Source organism: Bufo bufo, chromosome 9 (assembly GCF_905171765.1).
Source record: "Bufo bufo chromosome 9, aBufBuf1.1, whole genome shotgun sequence".
In the NCBI taxonomy this organism is placed as follows: Eukaryota; Metazoa; Chordata; class Amphibia; order Anura; family Bufonidae; genus Bufo; species Bufo bufo.
This window is the reverse complement of record NC_053397.1, coordinates 129,001,680-129,026,679: the sequence shown is the minus strand read 5'-3', so window position 1 is coordinate 129,026,679 and position 25,000 is coordinate 129,001,680. Positions and strand designations below refer to the sequence as shown.

The window sequence follows — 25,000 nt, the reverse complement described above, 5'->3', positions numbered from 1 at the left end:
GCAAGGGACCAATCAGAGTGGCCCCTTGCCGACAATCGATCCGATTGGTTAGTCTGTGCAGACTATAAATATATCACATGATAGACCCCGTCCGATAAACACCATAAAAAAAATATATAAAAACTGTGTAAAAAAAGCCATTTTTGTCACCTTACATCACAAAAAGTGCAACAGCAAGCGATCAAAAAGGCTTATGACCCCCAAAATAGTACCAATCAAACTATCACCTCATCCCGCAAAAAATGATACCCTATTTAAGACAATCGCCCAAAAAATTTAAAAGCTATGGCTCTCAGACTATGGAGACACTAAAACATCATTTTTTTTATTTCAGAAATGCTATTATTGTGTAAAACTTAAATAAATAAAAAAAGTATACATATTAGGTATTTCCACGTCCGTAACGATCTGCTCTATAAAACTGTCACATGACCTAACCCCTCAGATAAACGCTGTGAAAATAAATAAATAAAAACTGTTCCAAAACAGCCAATTTTTTGGTCACCTTGCCCCATAAAGTGTAATAATGAATGATCAAAAAATCCTATGTACCCAAAAATGGTACCAATAAAAACCTCAACTCTTTCTGCAAAAATTGAGCCCCTGCACAAGACTATCGGCAGAAAAATAAAAAACATATGGCGTTCAGAAAATGGACACACAAAAACATAATTTCTTTTTCAAAAATGCTTTATTATGTAAAACTGAAACAAACCAACAAAGAAAGTAGACATATTTGATATCATTGCAACAACCTGCTCTAAAAAAATAGCACATGATCTACCCTGTCAGATGAATCTTGTAAAAAAAAATATATATAAACGGTGCCAAAACAGACATTTTTCGGTTACCTTTCCTCACAAAAAACGTAATATAGAGCAATTAAAAATCATATGTACCCCAAAATAGTACTAATAAAACTGGCACCTTATCCCCTAGTTTCCAAAATAGGGTCACTTTTTGGGAGTTTCTACTGTAAGGGTGCATCAGGGGGGCTTTAAATGGGACAAGGCATCTAAAACCAGTCCAGCAAAATCTGCCTTCCAAAAACCATACAGCGTTCCTTTCCTTCTGCGCCCTGCCGTGCGCGCTTACATCAGTTTACGACCACATGTGGGGTGTTTCTGTAAACCGCAGAATCAGGGTAATAAATATTGAGTTTTGTTTGGCTGTTAACCCTCAATGTGTTAAAGAATTTTTTTTTATAAAATTGAAAATCTGCCAAAAAAGTGAAATTTAGAAATGTCTCCATTTTCCTTTAATTCTTGTGGAACACCTAAAGGGTTAACAAAGTTTGTAAAATCAGTTTTGAGTTACTTGAGGGGTGTAGTTTCTACAATGGGGTCATTTATGGGGGGTTTCCACTTTGTAAGCCTCACAAAGTGACTTTAGACCTGAACTGGTCCTTAAAAAGTGGGTTTTGGAAATTTTCTTAAAAATTTTAAGAACTGCTTCTAAACTTCTAAGTCTTCCAACGCCCTAAAAAAATAAAATGACATTTCCAAAATGATGCCAACATAAAGTAGACATATGGGAAATGTTAAGTAATAAATATTTTATTAGGTGTGACTTTTTGTTTTAGAAGCAGAGAAATGTAAATTTAGAAAAATGTGAATTTTTCTAAATTTTTGGTAAATTTGGGATTTTTTCATAAATAAAGGTGAAATATATTGACTCAAATTTTTGACTATCATGAAGTACAATATGTCACGAGAAAACAATCTCAGAATGGCTTGGATAAATAAAAGTGTTCCAAAGCTATTACAACATAAAGTGACGCATGTCAGATTTGTAAATTTTGACCTGGACACTGGGGCATCAATGACCATGAAATTGGAAATATGGGAAATGTAAAATAATAACTCTTTTATGATGTATCACTATCTGTAGTGAAGTACAATATGTCGCGAGAAAACAATCCCAGAATCACTTGAAAGCATTCTGAAGTTATTACCACATAAAGTGACACATGTCAGATTTGTAAATTTTGACCTGGACACTGGGGCATCAATGACCATGAAATTGGAAATATGGGAAATGTAAAATAATAACTCTTTTATGATGTATCACTATCTGTAGTGAAGTACAATATGTCGCGAGAAAACAATCCCAGAATCACTTGAAAGCAGTTATTACCACATAAAGTGACACATGTCAAGTTTACAAAAAATGGCAAGGTCCTTAAGGTGTTAAGAAAGCATAGCATATATTTAAATAACACAGACTGATAATGTATAGTAAAATGTATTGCTAAAACAGTGAGTCAAATATTCTATACCTGTGCAATTTGGTTCTGCACTACTCCAAATTCCAGAAGGGAGACATTGGTTGTTGTCTGTACCGTTAAGAAAAAATCCATGAAAACATAGCTGAAGTTTCCCCATGGATGAGAACAATTCATGTAACCCTGAGACTGAGCTGATAAATGTAGGCATTGTACAACTACAACAAGATAAAACAGATATGTACCAGTCAACAAATATTTTTTCTCTCATTGTATTACATAATTGGCACACTTTACTAGTGTTGAGCGCAAATATTCGAATAGCGAATATTATTCCCGAATATCGCAACTTCCCTAATTTGCGAATATTTCAAATATAGTGCTATATATTCGCTATATTAAATATTCGTCATTTTTTAAATATCTGAAAACATGATTCCTCCCTGCTTCTTTCTTGTGGGTCAATGAGTCATTGGCGCACAAGCAACTTAAGCAGGAAGGAATCATGCTTTCATATGGGAAATAAAATGACGATATTCTAAAAAACAAATATATAGCAATATAGGGAATATATTAGTTATGTAGAATATTCACATATTTTTTTCCAATCTGTACAGTTGTTCGCATACTCGTCCCCGACAAGCGTCCCAGTCACCATGGGAATGCCTGTGGGTTAGAAAATACCATTGGATCTGAGTTTTCCCTGAGATCGTGAAAACTCAGATCCGATGGTACATTCTAACCCACAGGCGTTCCCATGGTGACGGGGACGCTTGTCAGGGAGGAGTATGCCAAAGTGGAATAACAGTACAGATTGAAAAAAAAAAAAAGACGAATATTCTAAATAACGAATATATTCGCCATATTGCTATAACTTTGTTTTTTAGAATATTCGTCATATTCGTCATATTCTAAAACACGAAGTTATAGCAATATAGCGAATATTCGTGAAATACACATATAGACTGCAATTTAGCTAATATAGTGCTATAGTATTATTTTTTTTTGTGTCAATTTTTTTCAAATCTGAACTCCAGAAGAGACAAAAATTAGACTATAAAAAAAGATTATAGCACTATATTAGCTAAATTGCATTCTATATGTGTATTTTACGAATATTCGCTATATTGCTATAACTTCGTTTTTTAGAATATTCGTAATATTCTAAAACAAGAATATATAGCAACATAGTGAATATTCGTAAAATACACATATTAGCCATAGTCATAGCCAACCAATAGGAAAGTTGCCTTATACAGTTAAAAGAAAATCGCAATACGCAAATAATTAAATTGCATATTATTCGCGATAGATAGAATATTGATGAATATTCGATTTCGAAGAATATAAAACGAATATTCAATCGAATATTCGCAAAATATCGCAAAATCGAATATGGCACCTCCCACTCATCACTACTAGATATATCTAACTCTTTCTTTCCAGCTCCATGAGGCCTACAGAGTTTCCTCTATGTTCCCCAGTTTAATTCCACATTTTGCATGCCAATTGGAAAAGTACCGTATTTTTCGCCCTATAAGACGCACTTTTTCCCCCCAAAAGTGGCGGAAAAATAGCAGTGCGTCTTATGGGGCGAATGCTGCTGATTTTGCCGTATGTTCAATGATACACCCGTCGTGATGCCGCGCGGCGGGTGTATCAGCTGTGAGGGAGGAGGGGCTGGGGGCTGGCATCTGCATTTATAATGACAGCGGGGCCCGTGCAGTGACTGTATTCTACTACACGGGCCCCGCTCACTGTATAATCGTATCTGTATTCTGTAATAGTTAATTGTGTATATAATGTAATCGCATAATCAGCACTACTTACAACTACAAGCGCTCAGATGGTAGCAGAGAGGAGGGAGGAGGCAGGCCGGGAGGACGGGCGGACGGCGCGTCACTCACTACGTCGCGCGCCTGCGCCGCCCACTTTATGAATGAAGCAGGCGGTGTGGGCGCATGACGTAGTGACTCACGCTGCCAGCGCCCGTCCTCCCGGCCTGCCTCCTCCCTCCTCTCTGCTACCTACCGAGCGCTTGTAGTTGTAAGTAGCGCTGATTATGTGATTACATTATATACACAATTAACTATTACAGAATACAGATATGATTATACAGTGAGTGGGGCCCGTGTAGTAGAATACAGTCACTGCATGGGCCCCGCTGTCATTATAAAAGCAGATGCGACCCCCACCCCTTGTATTGAGGGTCATTCACTACAGGGACTCTGTTATGGAGGGGATCTGTGGATGACACATAGCATAAGATGCTATATATGTGTCATCCACAGATCCCCCCCATAACAGTGTCATACACAGATCCCCATAACAGTGCCATCCACAGATCCCCCATAAGTGTCACCCACAGATCCCCCATAAGTGTCATCCACAGATCCCCCATAAGTGTCACCCACAGATCCCCCATAAGTGTCACCCACAGATCCCCCATAAGTGTCACCCACAGATCCCCCATAAGTGTCATCCACAGATCCTCCATAAGTGTCACCCACAGATCCCCCATGGCAGTGCGTCACCCACAGATCCCCATAACAGTGCGTCACCCACAGATCCCCCATAACAGTTCACCATCCACAGATCCCCCATAACAGTGTGCCATCCACAGACCACAATTAGTTCAAAACCCACCAAAAGCACACCTATTGGTTCAAAATATTTTTTTTCTTATTTTCCTCCTCAAAAACCTAGGTGCGTCTTATAGGGCGAAAAATACTGTATATGTTGAGCACAATTTTCCATTTCAAGGCTTGGTTTGCACGTAGCAGTAGTGTGCCAAATCTGTTTGGGTTTGTCATGGTTTTGCCATGTGGTTTTTGGCAATGCAATTTCTAGAGATGAAACATGTTGAAAAGAAATCTGTTTTACTTGTAATACTTGCAATACTGCAATGTGCAATCCAAAATCAGTGTGAGGGTCAGGGTTAATTATTGCCAAAGAGTTTATGCAATGTTAAGTTACATAGTTAATACGGTTGAAAAAAGACATAAGTCCATCAAGTTCAACCAAGGGATAGGTGGGGATGCGAATCCCAGAAGGAATCGAGACTCTGATTTCTAGTGATGAGCGGGAGGTGCCATATTCGATTTCGTGAATATTCGATTGAATATTCGTGTTATATTCGTCGAAATCGAATATTCGTGATTATTCCATTTATCGCGAATAATATGCGATTTAATTAATTGCGTATTGCGATTTCTCTTTCGATAGTATAAGGCAATGTTCCTATGACTAATTGACTATGGCTAGGCTAATGTGTATTTTACGAATATTCTTAATATTGCTCTAACTTCGTCTTTTAGAATATTTGTAATATTCTAAAAGACGAAGTTAGAGCAATATTACAAATTTTTTTTGCCTCTTCTGAACTTCAGTTTTGGAAAATATGTACACTATTAAAAAAATTACTATAGCAGTATATTAGCTAAATTACAATCTATATGTGTATTTTACGAATATTCTTAATATTGCTCTAACTTCGTCTTTTAGAATATTCTTAATATTGCCCTAACTTTGTCTTTTAAAATATTACGAATATTCTAAATGACGAAGTTAGAGCAATATTAAGAATATTCGTAAAATACACATATAGATTGTAATTTAGCTAATATACTGCTAAAGTAATTTTTTTAATAGTGTACATATTTTCCAAAACTGAAGTTCAGAAGAGTCAAAAAAAATTGACAAAAAAAAAAGGATTATAGCACTATATTAGCTAAATTACAATCTATGTGTATTTTACGATTATTCTTAATATTGCTCTAACTTTGTCTTTTAGAATATTCGTAATATTCTAAAAGACGAATTTTGAGCAATATTACGAATATTCTAAAAGACGAAGTTAGAGCAATATTAAGAAAATTCTAAAAGACGAAGTTAGAGCAATAATATTCCATTTTGGCATACTGCTCCCCGACAAGCGTCCCGTCACCATGGGAACGCCTGTGGGTTAGAATATTCATCGGATCTGAGGTTTTAACGATCTCAGGGAAAACTCAGATCCGATGGTATTTTCTAACCCACAGGCGTTCCCATGGTGACGGGGAAGCTGGTCGGGGTGTTGTATGCTGAAGTTATTAAATAACGATTTTGTCATGCGCTTGGGCACACAGAAAGTTAACCATTACTATTTTTCTGTTGTAATACTCGTGAACTCGAATATTATAACCGAGATTATTGGTTTAGATTAGAATAGGACGAATATTCTAAAATTGAATATACAGCAATATATTCTTTATTTCGAATATCCGGTCCATCTGAAAAGGTGATTCCTTCCAGCCTTCAATTCAGTTGCTTGTAGGCCCAATGGCTCATTGACCCGCAAGCAAGAGCAGGGAGGAATAATATATTTCAGATTTAAAAAAAACAAAAAAAAAGAATATTCGCATTTCGTGAATATATGGAAATACTGTATATTCGAAATATTCGCGAAATCTCGAAGTTGCGATATTCGAGATAAAAATTCGAAATTCGAATATTCGCATTCAACACTACTGATTTCTACACGTTTTCATAAGCATTAAATGTTGTTACTTTAAAGAATTCATCTAAACCCTTTTTAAAACTGTCCACTGTTCCTTGCTGTGACCACGTCCTAAGGATGTCTATTCCACAGCTTCACAGTTCTTACAGTAAAGAAGCTTTGACACTTCCGAGGACTGAACTTTTTCCTCTCCAATCGGAGGCAATGCCCCTTGTCTTTTGAGCCACATTTGACATGGAACAGTTTTTAACCATATTTTTTGTATGGCCCATTTATACACTGCTCAAAAAAATAAAGGGAACACTTAAACAACACAATGTAACTCCAAGTCAATCACACTTCTGTGAAATCAAACTGTCCACTTAGGAAGCAACACTGAGTGACAATCAATTTCACATGCTGTTGTGCAAATGGGGATAGACAACAGGTGGAAATTATAGGCAATTAGCAAGACACCCCAAATAAAGGAGTGGTTCTGCAGGTGGTGACCACAGACCACTTCTCAGTTCCTATGCTTCCTGGCTGATGTTTGGTCACTTTTGAATGCTGGCGGTGCTTTCACTCTAGTGGTAGCATGAGACGGAGTCTACAACCCACACAAGTTGCTCAGGTAGTGCAGCTTATCCAGGATGGCACATCAATGCGAGCTGGGGCAAGAAGGTTTGCTGTGTCTGTCAGCGTAGTGTCCAGAGCATGGAGGGCGCTACAGGAGACAGGCCAGTACATCAGGAGACGTCGTGGAGGAGGCCGTAGGAGGCAACAACCCAGCAGCAGGACCCGCTACCTCCGCCTTTGTGCAAGGAGGGAACAGGAGGAGCACTGCCAGAGCCCTGCAAAATGACCTCCAGCAGGCCAAAAATGTGCATGAGTCTGCTCAAACGGTCAGAAACAGACTCCATGAGGGTGATATGAGGGCCCGACGTCCACAGGTGGGGGTTGTGCTTACAGCCCAAACCGTGCAGGACGTTTGGCATTTGCCAGAGAACACCAAGATTGGCAAATTCGCCACTGGCGCCCTGTGTTCTTTCACAGATGAAAGCAAGGTTCACACTGAGCACACATGTGACAGACGTGACAGAGTCTGGAGACGCCATGGAGAACATTCTGTTGCCTGCAACATCCCTCCAGCATGACCGGTTGGGGATTGGGTTAGTAATGGTGTGGGGTGGCATTTTTTGGAGGGCCGCAGTCAGGTAGCTGACTGCCATTAGGTACCAAGATGAGATCCTCAGACCCTTGGTGAGACCATATGCTGGTGCGGGTGGCCCTGGGTTCCTCCTAATGCAAGTGTCACGACTGTGACTGATCCAGACAGTCTGGGAGGAGAAGGTCGCAGCGACCTTGCTTCTCGCGATAGCTTGTGAGTTTGCTCCGTGGTTCAGGGTATATGTCATCTGGGTTTTGCCTTGTGAACCTTTTTGTCCTGACTGGGAGTTTGTAGGCATCCTTCTCAGGTGAGTCCTGTCTGCCACTCCAGCTACTATATTAGTTTCACTTTCACTTGCAGTCATTGCCAGATATAGTCCTTACTTCCAGTGCTACTCTGACCTTGGAAGGAGATCGTTTGATGGTGTTGCTGTGGAGCTCTTGTCCGGCATTGACGTCGTGTTTGGGATCGCCTTCTCTGCTCGTGACTGGATAAGTCTATCTCTGCTGTTGTTTGTTTTGTTGCTGTCTTCCCCTGTTGTTTTCCTAGACGTGAGTGATGGTGACTAGCGCTCCATCGGCCTTTCCCCCAGTCCAGTCTTGTTAGGGCGACTGAGGGTTTAGGCATCCTGCTCGCCGCACGGGCTTCATACCCCGTCTAGGTATCAGGGCAGACAGGTGCCAGCTTAGGGTTAGTCAGGGGTGGCCATTCTATTTCCCATCCGTAGATAAGGGTCCCCCTTCCCCTCCGTCTGGTGCGACACGACTGCTGCTGGGATAGCGGTCGTGCAGTATATCTGGCCTTTTAAAAAAAAAAAAAAAGACATTTTTTTTTTTCCTTTGTTGCTTGCTGTTTTTGCTTTGTATTTTGTCTGTTCCACTATGGATCCGGTTTCGGTTTTGGCAAAACAATTACTGGGGTTATCCTTGAGTGGCAGGATTTTAAAGCAACAGTGCTGCAGCAGCAATCCTTGGGTTCCACCGTTTGCTACGGGAAACCAAGGTACTCCTGAGCCAAAAGTGGCTTTACCTGATAGGTTCTCTGGAGGGAGAGAGACCAATTTGTAACCTTCAGAGAAGCTTGCAAATTGTTCTTCAGGTTACGCCCTAGATCCTCCGGCGGTGAGGAACAAACGGAGTGGGCATTGTAACTTTTCTCTCCTGCAAGGAGATCCGCAGGCTTGGGCTTTCTCCCTACCATCAGAGCTCTCCGGCCTTACGATCAAGTGGAGGAGTTTTTTGAAGCCCTGGGTCTCGTATATGATGACCCGGACAGGGTCTCACTGGCTGAGTCTAAGCTACGTAGACTTCAGCAAGAGAACCGGTCTGCTGAACTATATTGTTCCGAATTCCGTAGGTGGGCTACTGATTACGTTATGGAAGGACTCGGCCCTTAGGAGTCAGTTCTGCCAGGGGTTGTTCTGAAAAATTAAAAGACGCGCTGGCGGTAATACGAGGTCCTGGTCTCTTGAGCTGCTATGTCTCTGTCCATAAGAATCGACAGACGACTCAGGTAGAAGACTATTAAATTTTAAGGAGGCCATCTATAGGACAGGGATCCGGTCCGTTATATGGTCCAGTCGAACCAATGCAAATAGGGGCGCCACTAGACGGGTGAATCCTCCTAAGTTCCGCCGTAGGTCAGAGGTTTGTTTTCGTTGTGGGGGAGGGGTCATTTTGTAAAGGTTTGTCCCTCAGAAACCCAAGAGACCACAAACAAAGGAGCCGCCGGAAAACTAGAGTCCCCAGATTGTGCGGAGGAGAACATCTGGGCGTATTCGTTTCCTCCATACGCATGTCTCAGTTTTTGTTGTCCGCTACCCTTGAGGCGGGCAATAAAATTGAGATCTGTTCCGTCTTTTTGGACAGTGGGGCGGGGTCAACTTGGTGGATTCACGGTTTGCTCAGGCTCTGGGTTTTACTCCGGAACCGGTATGCAGAAACTATTCCTGTGTTTGCCATCGAACTCCTCCCCTCTTACTCAAAGAGAGTTAACTCAGATCATCCATAATATCCATCTGCAGGTAGGGGACCTCCATAAAGAGCATATCTCTTGTTATGTCCTGGACGGTCTTCCGGCTCCTATGTTATTGGGGCTTCCCTGGCTGGTGACTCACAATCCAGTGGTGGATTGGCAGGCCGGGGAGATTGTGGAGTGGATGTGAATCATTGTAAGGACAACTGCTTGAGTAGTAGGTGCTCTACACTCTCTGTAACATCTTTACCTGCCTTTCTGTCAGATTTTATGGATGTGTTCTCTGAAAAAGGGTTGTCAGGGGTTACCACTCATCGTCCATATGATTGCCGATTAATCTATTACCTGGGGCATAACTACCTAAAACCCGGTTATACAATCTTTCCGGCCCGGAGACGAAGGCTATGAAAGATTATATTTCGGAGAGTTTGGCTAAGGGACACATCAGACCCTCTTCTTCACCTGTGGCTGCAGGGTTCTTTTTCGTTAAAAAGAAGAAGGATGGGGGCCTACGTCCTCGCCTGGATTTTCCGGGAATTAAACCGGATAACTATCCGAGATCCCTATCCTCTTCCTCTCATTCCCGACCTCTTTAATCAGGTTGCTGGTGCTAAATGGTTCTCCAAAATGGATCTCAGAGGAGCCTATAACCTGGTTCGCATCAAAGAGGGGATGAGTGGAAGACGGCTTTTAATACTCCGGAAGGGCATTATGAAAATCTGGTCATGCCATTTGGTCTTACTAATGCGCCTGCGGTATTCCAACATTTTGTCAACAATATTTTAGTCACCTTATCGGGAGATTTGTTGTGATATATCTTGATGACATCCTGGTCTATTCCCCGGATCTGGATACACATAAGATCCATGTGAGACAAGTGCTGCAGATATTAAGGGCCAACAATTGTTTTGCTAAGTTAGAAAATGTGTGTTTGCCGTAAAAGAACTGCATTTCTGGGGTATGTGTGTCAGATTTCAGGTTTCCGCATGGATCCAGGAGAAAGTCCGGGCGATTATCAGACTGAGATCTGCCTGAGAACCTGAAGGCATTGCAATGCTTCCTGGGGTTTGCCAAATTTTTATAGAAAGTTATAAAGAACTATTCCTTGGTGGTCAAACCACCGACGACATGACCTGAAAGGGATCCGATTTTTCCAAATGGTCACATGCAGCCAAAACTGCCTTTGCATCTCTGAAGGAGAGTTTCACCTCGGCCCCTATTCTCGATACAGCCAGAGTCCTCGCTTCCTTTTATTGTAGAGGTTGACGCATCAGTGGTGGGGGTGGGAGCGTACTATCTCAGGGCCTGTCCACTGGTGAATGGCGTCCGTTGTGCTTTCTTTTCGAAGAATTGTCTACTGCAGAAAGGAACTATGATATTGGCAACAGGGAACTTTTGGCTATTAAGTTGGCTTTTGAGGAGTGGCGTCATTTTTTGGAGGGGGCGGTTCATCCCGTCACGGTGATTACTGAGCACAAAAATCTTATTATATCTGGAGACTGCTAAACGTCACACCCTAGACAGGCTCGGTGGTCGTTATTTTTTACTAGGTTTAATTTGTAATAACCTATCGCCCGGGGGCAAAAAATACTAAGGCGGATGCATTGTCCTCGAAGTTTGCCTGGAGGGGTGATGTTGAGGTACCAGAGCACATTTTGCAAAAGGGGGTGGTTGGTCTCTGCATTACACTCAGGTTTGGAGGGGAGGGTGTTGGAAGCTCAGGGGGACGCCCCGGCCTCCTGCCCCCTGGGGTAAACTGTTTGTGCCAGAAAATTTACGACTGGGGATACTAAAAGAACACCATAACTCCACACTGGCAGGACACCCAGGTAGTAGGCAACCTCTGAGTTAGTGTCTCGTCGGTTCCTGGTGGCCTAAATGGCGCCAGGAGGTGTTGAATTTTGTGTCTGCATGTGCTACCTGTGCTCGTTCTAAGGTAGATCATACTCGTCCGGCAGGGCGTCTTTTACCTCTGGCATCCCCAACAGGCCTTGGATCGCACCTGTCAATGGATTTCATTACGGATCTACCAGTATCAGCGGGGAAGACTGTTATTCTTGTAGTTTGTTGACTCAGATTCAGTAAAATGGTCACTTTATTGCTCTTGCCGCATTGCCTAATGCTAACACACTGGCTCAGGTTTTTATTGACCACATCGTGAAGCTTCACGGGGTCCCTTCCGATATTGTTTCGATCGTGGTACCCAATTTGTTCTAAATTTTGGAAAGCTTTTTGTTCCTCGTTTAGGGGTTCATCTGTCGTTTTCTTCATCTTTCCATCCTACAGTCCAACGGTCAGACTGAACGTACCAATCAAAACCTAGAGACATATTTGAGATGCTTTGTTTCCGAAAATCAGGAGGAGTGGTCATCTTATTTACCGTTAGCCGAGTTTGCCATTAATAATCGTCGTCAAGAATCCACCGATAAGTCACCATTTTTTGGTGCGTATGGTTTCCATCCTCAGTTTTGTACGTTTAGTGAGGGGGGGCCGTCTGGGATTCCCGAGGAGGAACGATTTGCGTCTTCACTTTCTTCAGTGTGGCAGAGTGTGCAAGAAAGTTTGAAGAGAATTGGTGGTAGATACAAACGTGCGGCTGATAGGAAGCGCTCTGAAGGTCCGGACCTTGGGGTGAATGACTTGGTGTGGTTGTCTACCAGAAATATCAAGTTGAAGGTTCCCTCGTGGAAATTAGGTCCGAGATTTATTGGTCCTTATAGGGTAATTAAGATCATTAACCCGGTGGCTTTTCGTCTGGAGCTACCTCAGACTCTAAGGATCCATAATGTCTTCCACAGATCTCTGCTTAACCCCTTAAGGACCTAGGACGTACCGGTACGCCCTATTTCCCGAGTCCTTAAGGACCTAGGGACGTACCGGTACGCCCTATTTCCCGAGTCCTTAAGGACCGAGGACGTACCGGTACGTCCTGACTTAAAATCGGAACTCCGGCGCCGCAGGGGTTAATCGGAACGGGATTTCGGCTGAAATCATTCAGCCGGCCATCCCGTAACAATGCAGGGGGGGGTCATTTGACCCCCCCGTATCGGCGATCGCAGAATAACCGCAGGTCATTCAGACCTGCGGTTTGCTGCGCTTTTTGCAGTTTCTGATCGCCGCGGTCCCTGACCGCGGGGATCAGAAACTTTAGAGTGGCTAAATCATTATTTTCTCCCCCCCCTGCACCCCTGCACGATTTTATGCCGGAGGGTGGTGCGGGGGGGGTGGTCGCAGGCGGTGGGGGCGTTGCGGGAGGCGGGCGGTGCGGCAGGCGGATCCGCGATCCCCGCCCGCCTCCCCATGAACGATCGTTGGCTTCTAGTGGTATACCAGGGTGCCAGCAAATTGCTGGCACCCTGGTATAAACGGCTGACATCTGTGAAGATGTCAGCCGTTTAAACCTTTCCATACCGCGGTCCGTACGGACCAGCTGTATGGAAAAAGTTAACTGTCATCGGTCAGGGAGCTCCCTCCCTCTGCACTCGGGGGGCTTGCTGTGGCTTTGCAGCCCCCCGATGGAGAGGGAGAGAGCCCCCAGAGAGCCCCCCTCAGCCCCGTCCTTACCCTTCCCCCGTCTGCGAAGTTCTGAGCAGACGGGGAGGGTTCCCATGGCAACAGGACGCCTGCTCATGCGTCCTGCTGTCCATGGTGCTGAACAGATCTGTGCTAAAAGCACAGATCTGTTCAGTGTAAGTAAAATACAGTACAGAACAATATATATTGTTCTGTACTGTATTATACAGACACCAGACCCACTGGATCTTCCAGAACCAAGTGGGTCTGGGTCACAAAAATGTAAAAAAAAGTGAAAAAGTTAAGATAAAAAAAAAAAACATTTATCACTGAATAAAAAATTAAAAAAATAAAATAAACTACACATATTAGGTATCGCCGCGTCCGTAACGACCTGATCTATAAAATGGTCATGTTACTTTCCCCCGCACGGTGAACGCATAAAAATAAAAAATAAAAACTATGAGAAAAACTGAAATTTGCCCACCTTACTTCCCAAAAAAAGTAATAAAAGTGATCAAAAAGTCGCATGTACGCCAAAATAGTACCATCAAACCGTCATCTCATCCGCAAAAAATGAGACCCTACTCAAGATAATCGCCCAAAAGCTGAAAAAAACTATGGCTCTTAGACTATGGAGACACTAAAACATGATTTTTTTTTTTTTCAAAAATGAACTCATTCTGTAAAACTTACATAAATAAAAAAAAAAGTATACATATTAGGTATCGCCGCGTCCGTATCGACCGGCTCTATAAAAATATCACATGACCTAACCCCTCAGATGACCACCGTAAATAAATAAAAATAAAAACAGTGTAAAAAAAGCCATTTTTTGACATCTTACGTCACAAAAAGTGTAATAGCAAGCGATCAAAAAATCATATGCACCCCAAAATAGTGCCAATCAAACCGTCATCTCATCCCGCAAAAAATGAGACCCTACTCAAGATAATCGCCCAAAAAACTGAAAAAAACTATGGCTCTTAGAATATGGAGACACTAAAAATTTTTTTGGTTTTAAAATGAAGTTATTGTATAAAACTTACATAAATAAAAAAACATATTAGGTATCGCCGCGTACGCGACAACCTGCTCTATAAAAATACCACATAATCTAACCTGTCAGATGAATGTTTTAAAAAACAAAAAAAAAAAACGTGCCAAAAAAGCTATTTCTTGTTACCTTGCTGCACAAAAAGTGTAATATAGAGCAACCAAAAATCATATGTACCCTAAACTAGTACCAACAAAACTGCCACCCTATCCCGTAGTTCTATCTAAAATGGAGGTCACTTTTTTGGAGTTTCTACTCTAGGGGTGCATCAGGGGGGCTTCAATGGGACATGGTGTCAAAAAAACAGTCCAGCAAAACCTGCCTTCCAAAAACCGTATGGAATTCCTTTCCTTTCTGCGCCCTGCCGTGTGCCCGTACAGCGGTTTACGACCACATATGGGGTGTTTCTGTAAACTACAGAATTAGGGCCATAAATATTGAGTTTTGTTTGGCTGTTAACCTTGCTTTGTAACTGGAAAAAAAATATTAAAATGGAAAATCTGCCAAAAATGTGAAATTTTGAAATTGTGTCTCTATTTTCCATTAAATCTTGTGCAACACCTAAAGGGTTAACAAAGTTTGTAAAATCAGTTTTGAATAGCTTGAGGGGTGTAGTTTCTTAGATGGGGTCACTTTTATGGAGTTTCTACTCTAGGGGTGCATCAGGGGGGCTTCAAATGGGACATGGTGTCAAAAAACCAGTCCAGCAAAATCTGGCTTCCAAAAACCAAACCGCGCACCTTTCACTCTACGCCCTACTGTGTGCCCGTACAGTAGTTTACGGCCACATATGGGGTGTTTCTGTAAACGGCAGAGTCAGGGCAATAAAGATACAATCTTGTTTGGCTGTTACCCTTGCTTTGTTAGTGGAAAAAATGGGTTAAAATTGAAAATTAGGCAAAAAAATGAAATTCTCAAATTTCATCCCCATTTGCCAATAACTCTTGTGCAACACCTAAAGGGTTAACGACGTATGTAAAATCAGTTTTGAATACCTTGAGGGGTGTAGTTTCTTTGATGGGGTCACTTTTAGGGAGTTTCTCCTCTTGGGGGTGCATCAGGGGGCTTCAAATGGGACATGGTGTCAAAAAAACCAGTCCATAAAAATCAGCCTTCCAAAAACCATATGGTGCACCTTTCACTCTACGCCCCGCTGTGTGGCCGTACAGTAGTTTACGGCCACATATGGGGTGTTTCTGTAAACGGCAGAGTCAGGGCAATAAAGATACAGTCTTGTTTGGCTGTTAACCCTTGCTTTGTTAGTGGAAAAAATGGGTTAAAATTGAAAATTAGGCAAAAAAATGAAATTCTCAAATTTCATCCCATTTGCCAATAACTCTTGTGCAACACCTAAAGGGTTAACGACGTATGTAAAATCAGTTTTGAATTCCTTGAGGGGTGTAGTTTCTTAGATGGGGTCACTTTTAGGGAGTTTCTCCTCTTGGGGTGCATCAGGGGGCTTCAAATGGGACATGGTGTCAAAAAACCAGTCCATAAAAATCAGCCTTCCAAAAACCATATGGTGCCACCTTTCACTCTACGCCCCGCTGTGTGGCCGTACAGTAGTTTACGGCCACATATTGGGTGTTTCTGTAAACGGCAGAGTCAGGGCAATAAAGATACAGTCTTGTTTGGGCTGTTAACCCTTGGTTTGTTAGTGGAAAAATGGGTGTTAAAATGAAAAATTTGACAAAAATATGAAATTCTCAAATTTCCTCCCATTTGCCAATAACTCTTGTGCAACACCTAAAGGGTTAACAATGTATGCAAAATCAGTTTTGAATACCTGAGGGGTGTAGTTTCTTAGATGGGTCATTTTTGGGTGGTTTCTATTATGTAAGCTCGCAAAGTGACTTCAGACCTGAACTGGTCGCTAAAAATTGAGTTTTTGTAAATTTCTGAAAATTTCAGATTTGCTTCTAAACTTCTAAGCCTTATAACATCCCCAAAAAATAAAATATCATTCCCAAAACAATTCAAGCATGAAGTAGACATATGGGGAATGTAAAGTCATCACAATTTTTGGGGGTATTACTATGTATTACAGAGGTAGAGAAACTGAAAATTTGAATTTGCTAATTTTTCAAAATTTACGGTTAAAAATTGTATTTTTTTTATGCAAAAAAATTAACTTTTTTGACCCCAATTTTAGCAGTGTCATGAAGTACAATATGTGACGAAAAAAACAATCTCAGAACGGCCTGGGTAAGTCAAAGCGTTTTAAAGTTATGAGAACTTAAAGTGACACTGGTCAGATTTGCAAAAAATGGCCTGGTCCTTAAGGTGAAAATGAGCCTGGTCCTTAAGGTGAAAATGAGCCCGGTCCCTTAAGGGGTTAAGAGATATGTAGAACCTCCTGAACCATTGCACTACCGCCTCCACCGGTGGTTGTTGATGGGCGTCTTGAGTTTCAGGTAGAAAAGATTGTTGATTCACGATATGTTCGCCGCTCTCTTCAGTACCTGGTGCACTGGAAAGGTTATGGTTCCGAAGAGAGAATGTGGGTTCCAGCATCAGAGATAAAAGCGGACAGACTCATTCGGGCTTTTCATAGCTCCCATCCGGAGAGGCCTGGTCTTGAGGGTCCAGGGGGCCCCTCGTAGAAAGGGGGGTACTGTCACGACTGTGACTGATCCAGACAGGTCTGGGAGGAGAAGGTCGCAGCGACTTGCTACTCGCGATAGCTTGTGAGTTTGCTCCGTGGTTCAGGGTATGTCATCTGGGTTTTGCCTTGTGAACCTTTTTGTCCTGGACTGGGAGTTTGTAGGCATCCTTCTCAGGTGAGTCCCTGTCTGCCACTCCCAGCTACTATATTAGTTTCACTTTCACTTGCAGTCATTGCCAGTATAGTCCTTACTTCCAGTGCTACTCTGACCTTGGAAGGAGATCGTTTGATGGTGCTGCTGTGGAGCTCTTGTCCGGCGTGGACTGTCGTGTTTGGGATCGCCTTCTCTGCTCGTGACTGGATAAGTCTATCTCTGCTGTTGTTTGTTTGTTGCTGTCTTCCCCTGTTGTTTTCCTAGACGTGAGTGATGGTGACTAGCGCTCCCATCGGCCTTTCCCCAGTCCAGTCTTGTTAGGGCGACTGAGGGTTTAGGCATCCTGCTCGCCGCACGGGTTCACACCCCGTCTAGGGTATCAGGGCAGACAGGTGCCAGCTTAGGGTTAGTCAGGGGTGGCCATTCTATTTCCCATCCTATATAAGGGTCCCCCTTTCCCCTCCGTCTGGTGCGACACGACTGCTGCTGGCATAGTGGTCGTGACAGCAAGACAATGCTAGACCTCATGTGGCTGGAGTGTGTCAGCAGTTCTGCAAGACGAAGGCATTGATGCTATGGACTGGCCCGCCCGTTCCCCAGACCTGAATCTAATTGAGCACATCTGGGACATCCTGTCTCGCTCTATCCCCAACGTCACGTTGCACCACAGACTGTCCAGGAGTTGGCAGATGCTTTAGTCCAGGTCTGGAGGAGATCCCTCAGGAGGACCGTCCGCCACCTCATCAGGAGCATGCACAGGCGTTGTAAGGAGGTCATACAGACCCGTGAAGGCCACACACACTACTGAGCCTCATTTTGACTTGTTTTAAGGACATTACATCAAAGTTGGATCAGCCTGTAGTGTGTTTTTCCACTTTAATTTTGAGTGTGACTCCAAATCCAGACCTCCATGGGTTAAAAAATTTGATTTCCATTTTTTTATTTTTGTGTGACTTTGTTGTCAGCACATTCAACTATGTAAAGAACAAAGTATTTCAGAAGAATATTTAATTAATTCAGATCTAGGATGTGTTAATTTTGTGTTCCCTTTATTTTTTTGAGCAGTGTATATTTGTATAGGTTAATCATGTCCCCCCTTAGACGTCTCTTCTCAAGACTAAATAAATTAAATTATTTTAATCTTTCTTCATAACCAAGACCCTCCATGCCCCTTATCATTTTAGTTGCTCTCCTCTTTACTTTTTCCAGCTGTAGTCCGTCCTTTCAATGGACTGGTGCCCAGAACTGAACTGCATATTCCAGATGAGGCCGCACCAGCGCTTTGTGGTAGTATTACATCCCTGTCCCGCCAGTCAATTTCTCGTTTAATGCATGACAATATCCTGGTGGCCGTAGAAGCAGCTGATTAACATTGTATGCTGTAATTTAATCTACCATCCGCAAGGACACCCAAATCCTTCTCTATAAGTGACTCTCCCAGTGTTACATCACCTAGGACATATGAAGCACAGAAATTATTACTACGAAGAGGCATAACTTTACATTTGTCCACATTGGACCTTATTTGCCAAGTTGATGCCCAATCACTCAGAGTGTTCAAGTCAGCTTGTAGTATATGGACATCTTCCATAGACTATACAGTACTACATAGCTTAGTATTATCTGCAAAAATAGAAATGGTGCTATTAATCTTGTCATCGATATCATTAATAAATAAATAAAATAATACAGGGCCAGCACTGAACCTTGGGGGTACACCACTTATAACCTGGGACCATTCTGAATAGGAATCATTGACCACAACTCTCTGGACACGGTCCTTCAGCAGTTTTCAATCCAATTACAAACTATACTTTCCAAGCCTATAGACCTTATTTTACCTATTTAACGTCTATGAGGGACAGTATCAAAAGCCTTTGCAAATCCAGAAACACTACATCCACAGCCGCCCCTCTGTCCAGGCTACTTCTCACCTTTTAACACCAGTTTATGGGCTTAGTATGACCGCAGAGTGCACCTGTCTTTGTTTTTGTTGTATTATATATACTGTTTATCACATCCACACATTTTCTATCCTGTGTAGGATGTCCATTGTGGTACTTGTGGTCCGCTGCAGGGATCCTCCATTGTATGCATTTTTGCTGGGGATTGCTATTAGCAGCGGACCACAAGTGCAGGATCTGCCCCCCCCCCGGGTATAGATGCACCACTACATATGGGGTTGAGCACTTCCTGCTTTTTAGTACCACGCCATTTTGTAGTTTGTATTTTGAATTTTTTGGAGGTGTAGAAACTCCTAGTCTGAATGTGCCTTTATTTCCATCCACAGGCAGCATTCTGGTGCACATGTGAGGCCCGGGCTATATGAGCCAGTCTTGGGTGGGGCTCAGAGCTCTCTGCCTCCTCCCATTGTATGCATGGTCACATGCTGGAGGTTACTGTGAGATTGCTTTGAGTCGGACCTTGCGCTCCTGTAATTCACCCACTGGCTCCTGGTATTGCCCATATGGCCCAGGTAGGTTTAGCGTTGGCTCAGACATGTCCTCACGTAGGACATGTTGGCTAATCTCTAAATTTTAACACCAGTTTGAGGGCTTAGTAAGACCGCAGAGTGCACCTGTCTTTGTTTTTGTTGTATTATATATACTGTTTATCACATCCACACATTTGCTATCCTGTGTAGGATGTCCTTTGTGGTACTTGTGGTCCGCTGCAGGCATCCTCCATTGTATGCATTTTTGCTGGGGATTGCTATTAGCAGCGGACCACAAGTGCAGGATCTGCCCCCCCCCCCCCGGGTATAGATGCACCACTGCATATGGGGTTGAGCACTTCCTGCTTTTTAATACCACACCAATTTGTAGTTTCTACTTCTCACCTCCTCATAAAAACAAATCAGGTTAGTCTGACAACTTCTGTCCTTGGTAAACCCATGTTGGTTATCGCTTATAATATTATTTACAGTCACATTCTCCTGTATATAGTCCCTTAAGAGTCCTTTAAACATTTTTCCCACAGCAAAAGTTAAACTAACTTGTCTATAATTATCTGTGAAGGACCTTGATCCTTTTTTGAATATGGGCACCATGTTTGCCTTGCGCCAATCACTTGGCACTGTACCAGTACCTAGACAATCTTTAAAAATTAAAAACAGGGGCACAGCAATGACTGAACTGAGCTCTTTAAGCACTCTTGGGTGTAATCCATCTGGACCTGAAGCCTTGTTCACATTTACCCTATTAAGTTATATGTTGTGATATATTTTTTTTATGTTTTACTCCCCCTGGCATGTTAATGGGCTATCTTTTTCTTTACTACTGGGATCAGCACTCCTCCAATTCGGCACAGGTGGTTTTAATCACAGAAGTCTGCATATAGTGGTCATTGACCAGTAGCTCCTGATACCTATGGACACGTTGTGTTAGATCAACGGTTCACATGGTGCAGTACTGCGTGGTGGCCTTTGTTTTTGTGGTGCTGTACTGGTGGGTTGGTGGGACCCATTGCCATGGGTGGCATTGTCAGACAGCAGGGTTGCTGTTTGACTCCTGGGTCCCGCCGCCTACTAGGGCAGTGCCGCTTTGTCACCGCATTGCGCTGCTGCTTTTTGTCAGAGTAGGTCCCACTCAAAGAGGCAACCTTGGCGTGGTGAGTGGGCTTATGCCTTTTGATCAAAATGTACACTAATGCCTCTTGTACAGCATGCAGTATGGGGGGCTGTATACTTCAACATGGCGCTGAGAAGCGAGTTTGATTAGATCAAAGCATAGCATTGTGGATGTGCGATCCAGTTCTGTTTTTCTCCCCCTGGCATATTATTTTTATGTACACAACAGCAGTATGCTAGAATAATAAATAATAAAATGTTTAACAAATTAGCAGACTGTTTAGGTTACCAGCGTGATGACCTCGTCAGCCCATGATTAGTTAGTAAGTCTAGTCTAGTAGAGCTAGACCTGAGAGCTAGGCCCAAGTTCAGAGAACCTTTCTTTGTCTCTGACACTTCAGCTGCCAATGAAGCAACTCTACTACCAGAGTACCCATGAAAGAAGGAGATAAAAATGTCCAGAACTAGAGATAAATGAACCACCAAGATTTGGTTTGGTTCAGGTTCGCAGATTTTTTTTTAAAGTCTGGTTCAGACCCGAATCAATTCAGGCCGGACTGAAGTTGCTTCAATTGCCCTGGTAGTTGGTTCTAGCCTCCTAGAATTTTTTAGGAAAACTTATTATCTCTTTAAATTTGTTTTATGAATTCCCCCCCCCCCCCTCCGCTAGGCTCTCGAATGGAATGACAGCAATAGTAAATGTAATAGTAATAGTAATACTGACATGCATATCTATGGGTAAACGTACATTTGACACCATTAATATAAAGCATGTTTTAAAACACACTGCTCCAGCACATGTGTTATTCTTTTTCATATTCCAAAGTTTCAAAAAATTGTCCCTTATTGGAGGTGCAACGGGCGCCTCCCCCCAGGGCCCTCTCTATGGCTTCCCAGGTATAGGAAATGCCGAGTGGTGTAGTGCGGCCTAAATGTCTCTTTATGTGTCACAGTGCTCCTACCTGGATACTGCTGAACCCCAGGCTTTGGCTCCGAAACAATAAATAGTGGGAATAATTGAGGGATTTGAAGAAATAACTTGAGTCCAGACCCTGAGATAAAGTTCAATGGCAGCTTTACTTTGAATAAACGTTTCTCCAAACAGTTTCAGGCTTTGTCTTGGTTCCAGCAGGCTTTAGCAATAAACTGGGAGGCAAACTCAACACTGCTATATCTCTGTTTCTCTCTGACTCTGCTGTAGTGACAGGCTGTATAACTCAGCTTCTTCTGTATGCTGCACTTCTCTCTCTAGTTGGACTTAACATCAGCCAAGGAACAGATTAGAATCCTGGCAGCTCCAACATGGAGTCTCAACCAGCACAAACCAGAACTGCCCCACCTCCTTCTGGTAGCAAGCAGGACTGGCCCACTTCTGACCAAAGTAGGGCAGAATGGAATGGTGAATTCCATTCTATCTAACTATAGTTCTGCCGTGTTTGCTGCCACCTTCTGATGAACCAGGCACATTACATGAACAGTTACATAACATTATTATAAATGCACAGTGTTGAGGGACCTGGAAATACATATATAGGTAGCATACAGGTTAGACTATAGGTTCTATAAAAGATAGAAGCAAGGTTCAGAAGTAGTAACACCACTCTGGGGTGTTACATAGGCAGATGATGTTTAAACACAAATGGTGTTATGGGATAAAAAATAAATAAATAAAAAAGTGACTTTGGAGACCAAGCGTCCAAAATCATGCCTTGACATGGTCAGAATGCCTACCCATACGACACGCACAAGTGTTGATTGTCAGAAGAAAATTTGTCTCATTGCGAACAAACCTAAAAAAAATCTCTCTTTTAATTGGGAGCAGCAGCATTGCACTGGGGATGTTGAAAGGGTATGGATATAGTGGCATGTGGAGGTTGCAGCAGAAGCTGTTGGCAAGCAGGCTGGCAGCAGCATGATGGAGGCACCCGCAGCTTTATGGAAGATGATGGTTGACAGGCCAGTAGTGGCATGATGGCAGCGGTGGCATGATGAAGGCAGCAGCCATACAAAACATGATGGTTGGCTGGTCGCAGCGATAGTATGATGGCGGTGGTGGCATGATGGAGGCAGCAGCAACCATACAAAACGTGATGGAGAAATGGAAAGATAAGGCGGCACTTCATTGCCGCCTTATCTTTCCATTTCTCCACTATTGTCTACATATGGACTTCCTTAGGTAGAGCACGCTGTACATGTATCGTCACTTTCTTTTTGCACCGATGGCGTCCGAAGAATCAACACCTAGTCTGAACATGCCGCCAACTTCTTCTGTGTACATCCGCACGTTATGCTCTAGCCCGAAGATTTTATATATGAACAAATAAAACATAGTTTTATCTACACTGGTGAGTTCCGCCTTTTCTATTGTTCTCCACATGGTTACTTTACCTATTTTTTGAGGCTGTGCACCCCTTTATGTGTAGTTAAAGAGACAGGTAGTTGAGTACCCGGTGCATATGTGAGTGATGCTAAGGCAGTGCCGCCTTATCTTTCCATTTCTCCACTATTGTCTACATATGGACTTCCTTAGTTAGAGCACGCCGTACGTGTATCCGAAGAATCAACACCTAGTCTGAACATGCCGCCAACTTCTTCTGTGTACATCCGCACGTTATGCTCTAGCCCGAAGATTTTATATATGAACGAATAAAGCATCGTTTTATGTGCCGCCTTTTCTATTGTTCTCCACATGGTTACTATACAAAACGTGATAGTTGGCAGGTGGCAGCAGTGGCATGATGGTGGTCGTGGCATGATGGAGGAGAAACTTCCCCATCATGTTGAGGAGACTGAACCGCGCTGAAACTGAACTGCTTGTGGTGGCAGGAGGTAGGTCACTATGTGGGGGGAAGCTTTTAGACACACTGGCGGCAGGCATCTGCTCGCCTAAAGCTTTGTCAAGCTGTGTGCACAATATTTCCTGGTAATAATGTACATTGTCCTTTCAGCAGGAGGAAAACATTCCCCAGTCTAAATTCATGGTTATCCAGTAATCATCAGAATGCTTCATGTCAATGATATGCCTGTCAATGCGTTAGCAAGCAAGCTTACAGGTCGCCGTTCTGGCCAGCGGGCCAGAGGAGCCAGTTCTTTTCGGCTCCGCCCCTGCTGAGACGATTGGGTGTCCTAGCCAATGCCATCGTCATCATCATCCTCTTGCTCCTCCACCTCTGGATCCTCCTCCTCTTCAAGTTGCAGCTTATCATCCTCCTTCTCCATGGCAGTTTCTCCTTGTGGGCCTACAGCAGTTACAGAGTGGGCAGCAAGATGCGTTAGCTATTCTTCTTTGGCAGTCGTCTGCTTCTGCAGGAGCGTCAGTATTTGTTCTAAGAGATTTACAAGGGCAGTGAGATCGTTCATGCCACTGACAAACATTGTGGCCTCTTTGAAGGGCTTTAGCAACCAACAGGTGTCTTGCATGACCTGCCAATGCCTGACCTCGAAACAACACATGCTCCTGATGCAGTCTGATGCATGACAAAATCGTTCACAACTTTCCGCTTCTTGTACAGACACTCGACTGTGGGCAAGGTTAAACTCTAGCGAGTTGGAATGTTGTGGATTAAGCGGTGTATCGGCAGACCGTTCTATTACTGCAAGTTTGGGAGAGCGTTCCGTGCCATGTAAGAATGGCTGAAATGCTTGGACAGTCTTCTGAACATTGCCAGCATCTTACACAACAAAAATAATGCCATGCGCCATGCAAGGAGCATGTGTTCCCCCTAATTCAGGGTAGTCACGAGGATGTGCCCATTGTCGCCAACCACCTTGTCCAGTTGAAGTCAGCGGGGTTACAGCCAGCAGGATGTTTGCTGCTTGAGGTACTATACTTTAGCAACTACTTGTCTGTGTGGCTACTCTAACCCAGTCTGGTCAGACCCAATACGGCGTAGCAATAATTGACTTGACACATGTGATACGAAGGAGGGGGAGTGGGAGCAATGTTGTGTCCTGCTGCTGTTGGGTACAGGAACATGTCCATGAAGGAGGAGGAGGCAGATAAATGTGGTAGCCAGGCTGACACAAATGTGGGGGGTGTCAAATGGAACTGGCCTTGATGCCAGGATGCTGCCTCGCTGCTGCCTCAAAAAACATAGTGAGCCGTGAAAGACATGTACTGTCCTGCCGATAACAGCTGCTCCTGGTGTTCATCATGACATGAACCTTCCCTCATGTTCTCTGTCATATGAGAGTACAAGTCAGAAATGGCTTTTTGGGAGAAATAATGGTTGCTAGGTGTCCTCCAGTAAGCTGAGTACA

General features: G+C 43.1%; 1 protein-coding gene across 3 annotated transcripts in view; it reads right to left on the bottom strand.

Moving 5' to 3' along the window:
• The window catches only part of LOC120978679 (L-selectin-like), an 869,073-nt gene that overhangs the window by 355,682 nt on the left and 488,391 nt on the right, over nucleotides 1-25,000 (bottom strand). For all 3 annotated transcript variants that reach the window (XM_040406944.1, XM_040406945.1, XM_040406946.1), the window contains exon 5: nucleotides 2,279-2,442. In XM_040406944.1, the coding sequence (XP_040262878.1) occupies nucleotides 2,279-2,442 (164 nt within the window). The remainder of the gene's footprint in view (nucleotides 1-2,278; nucleotides 2,443-25,000) is intronic.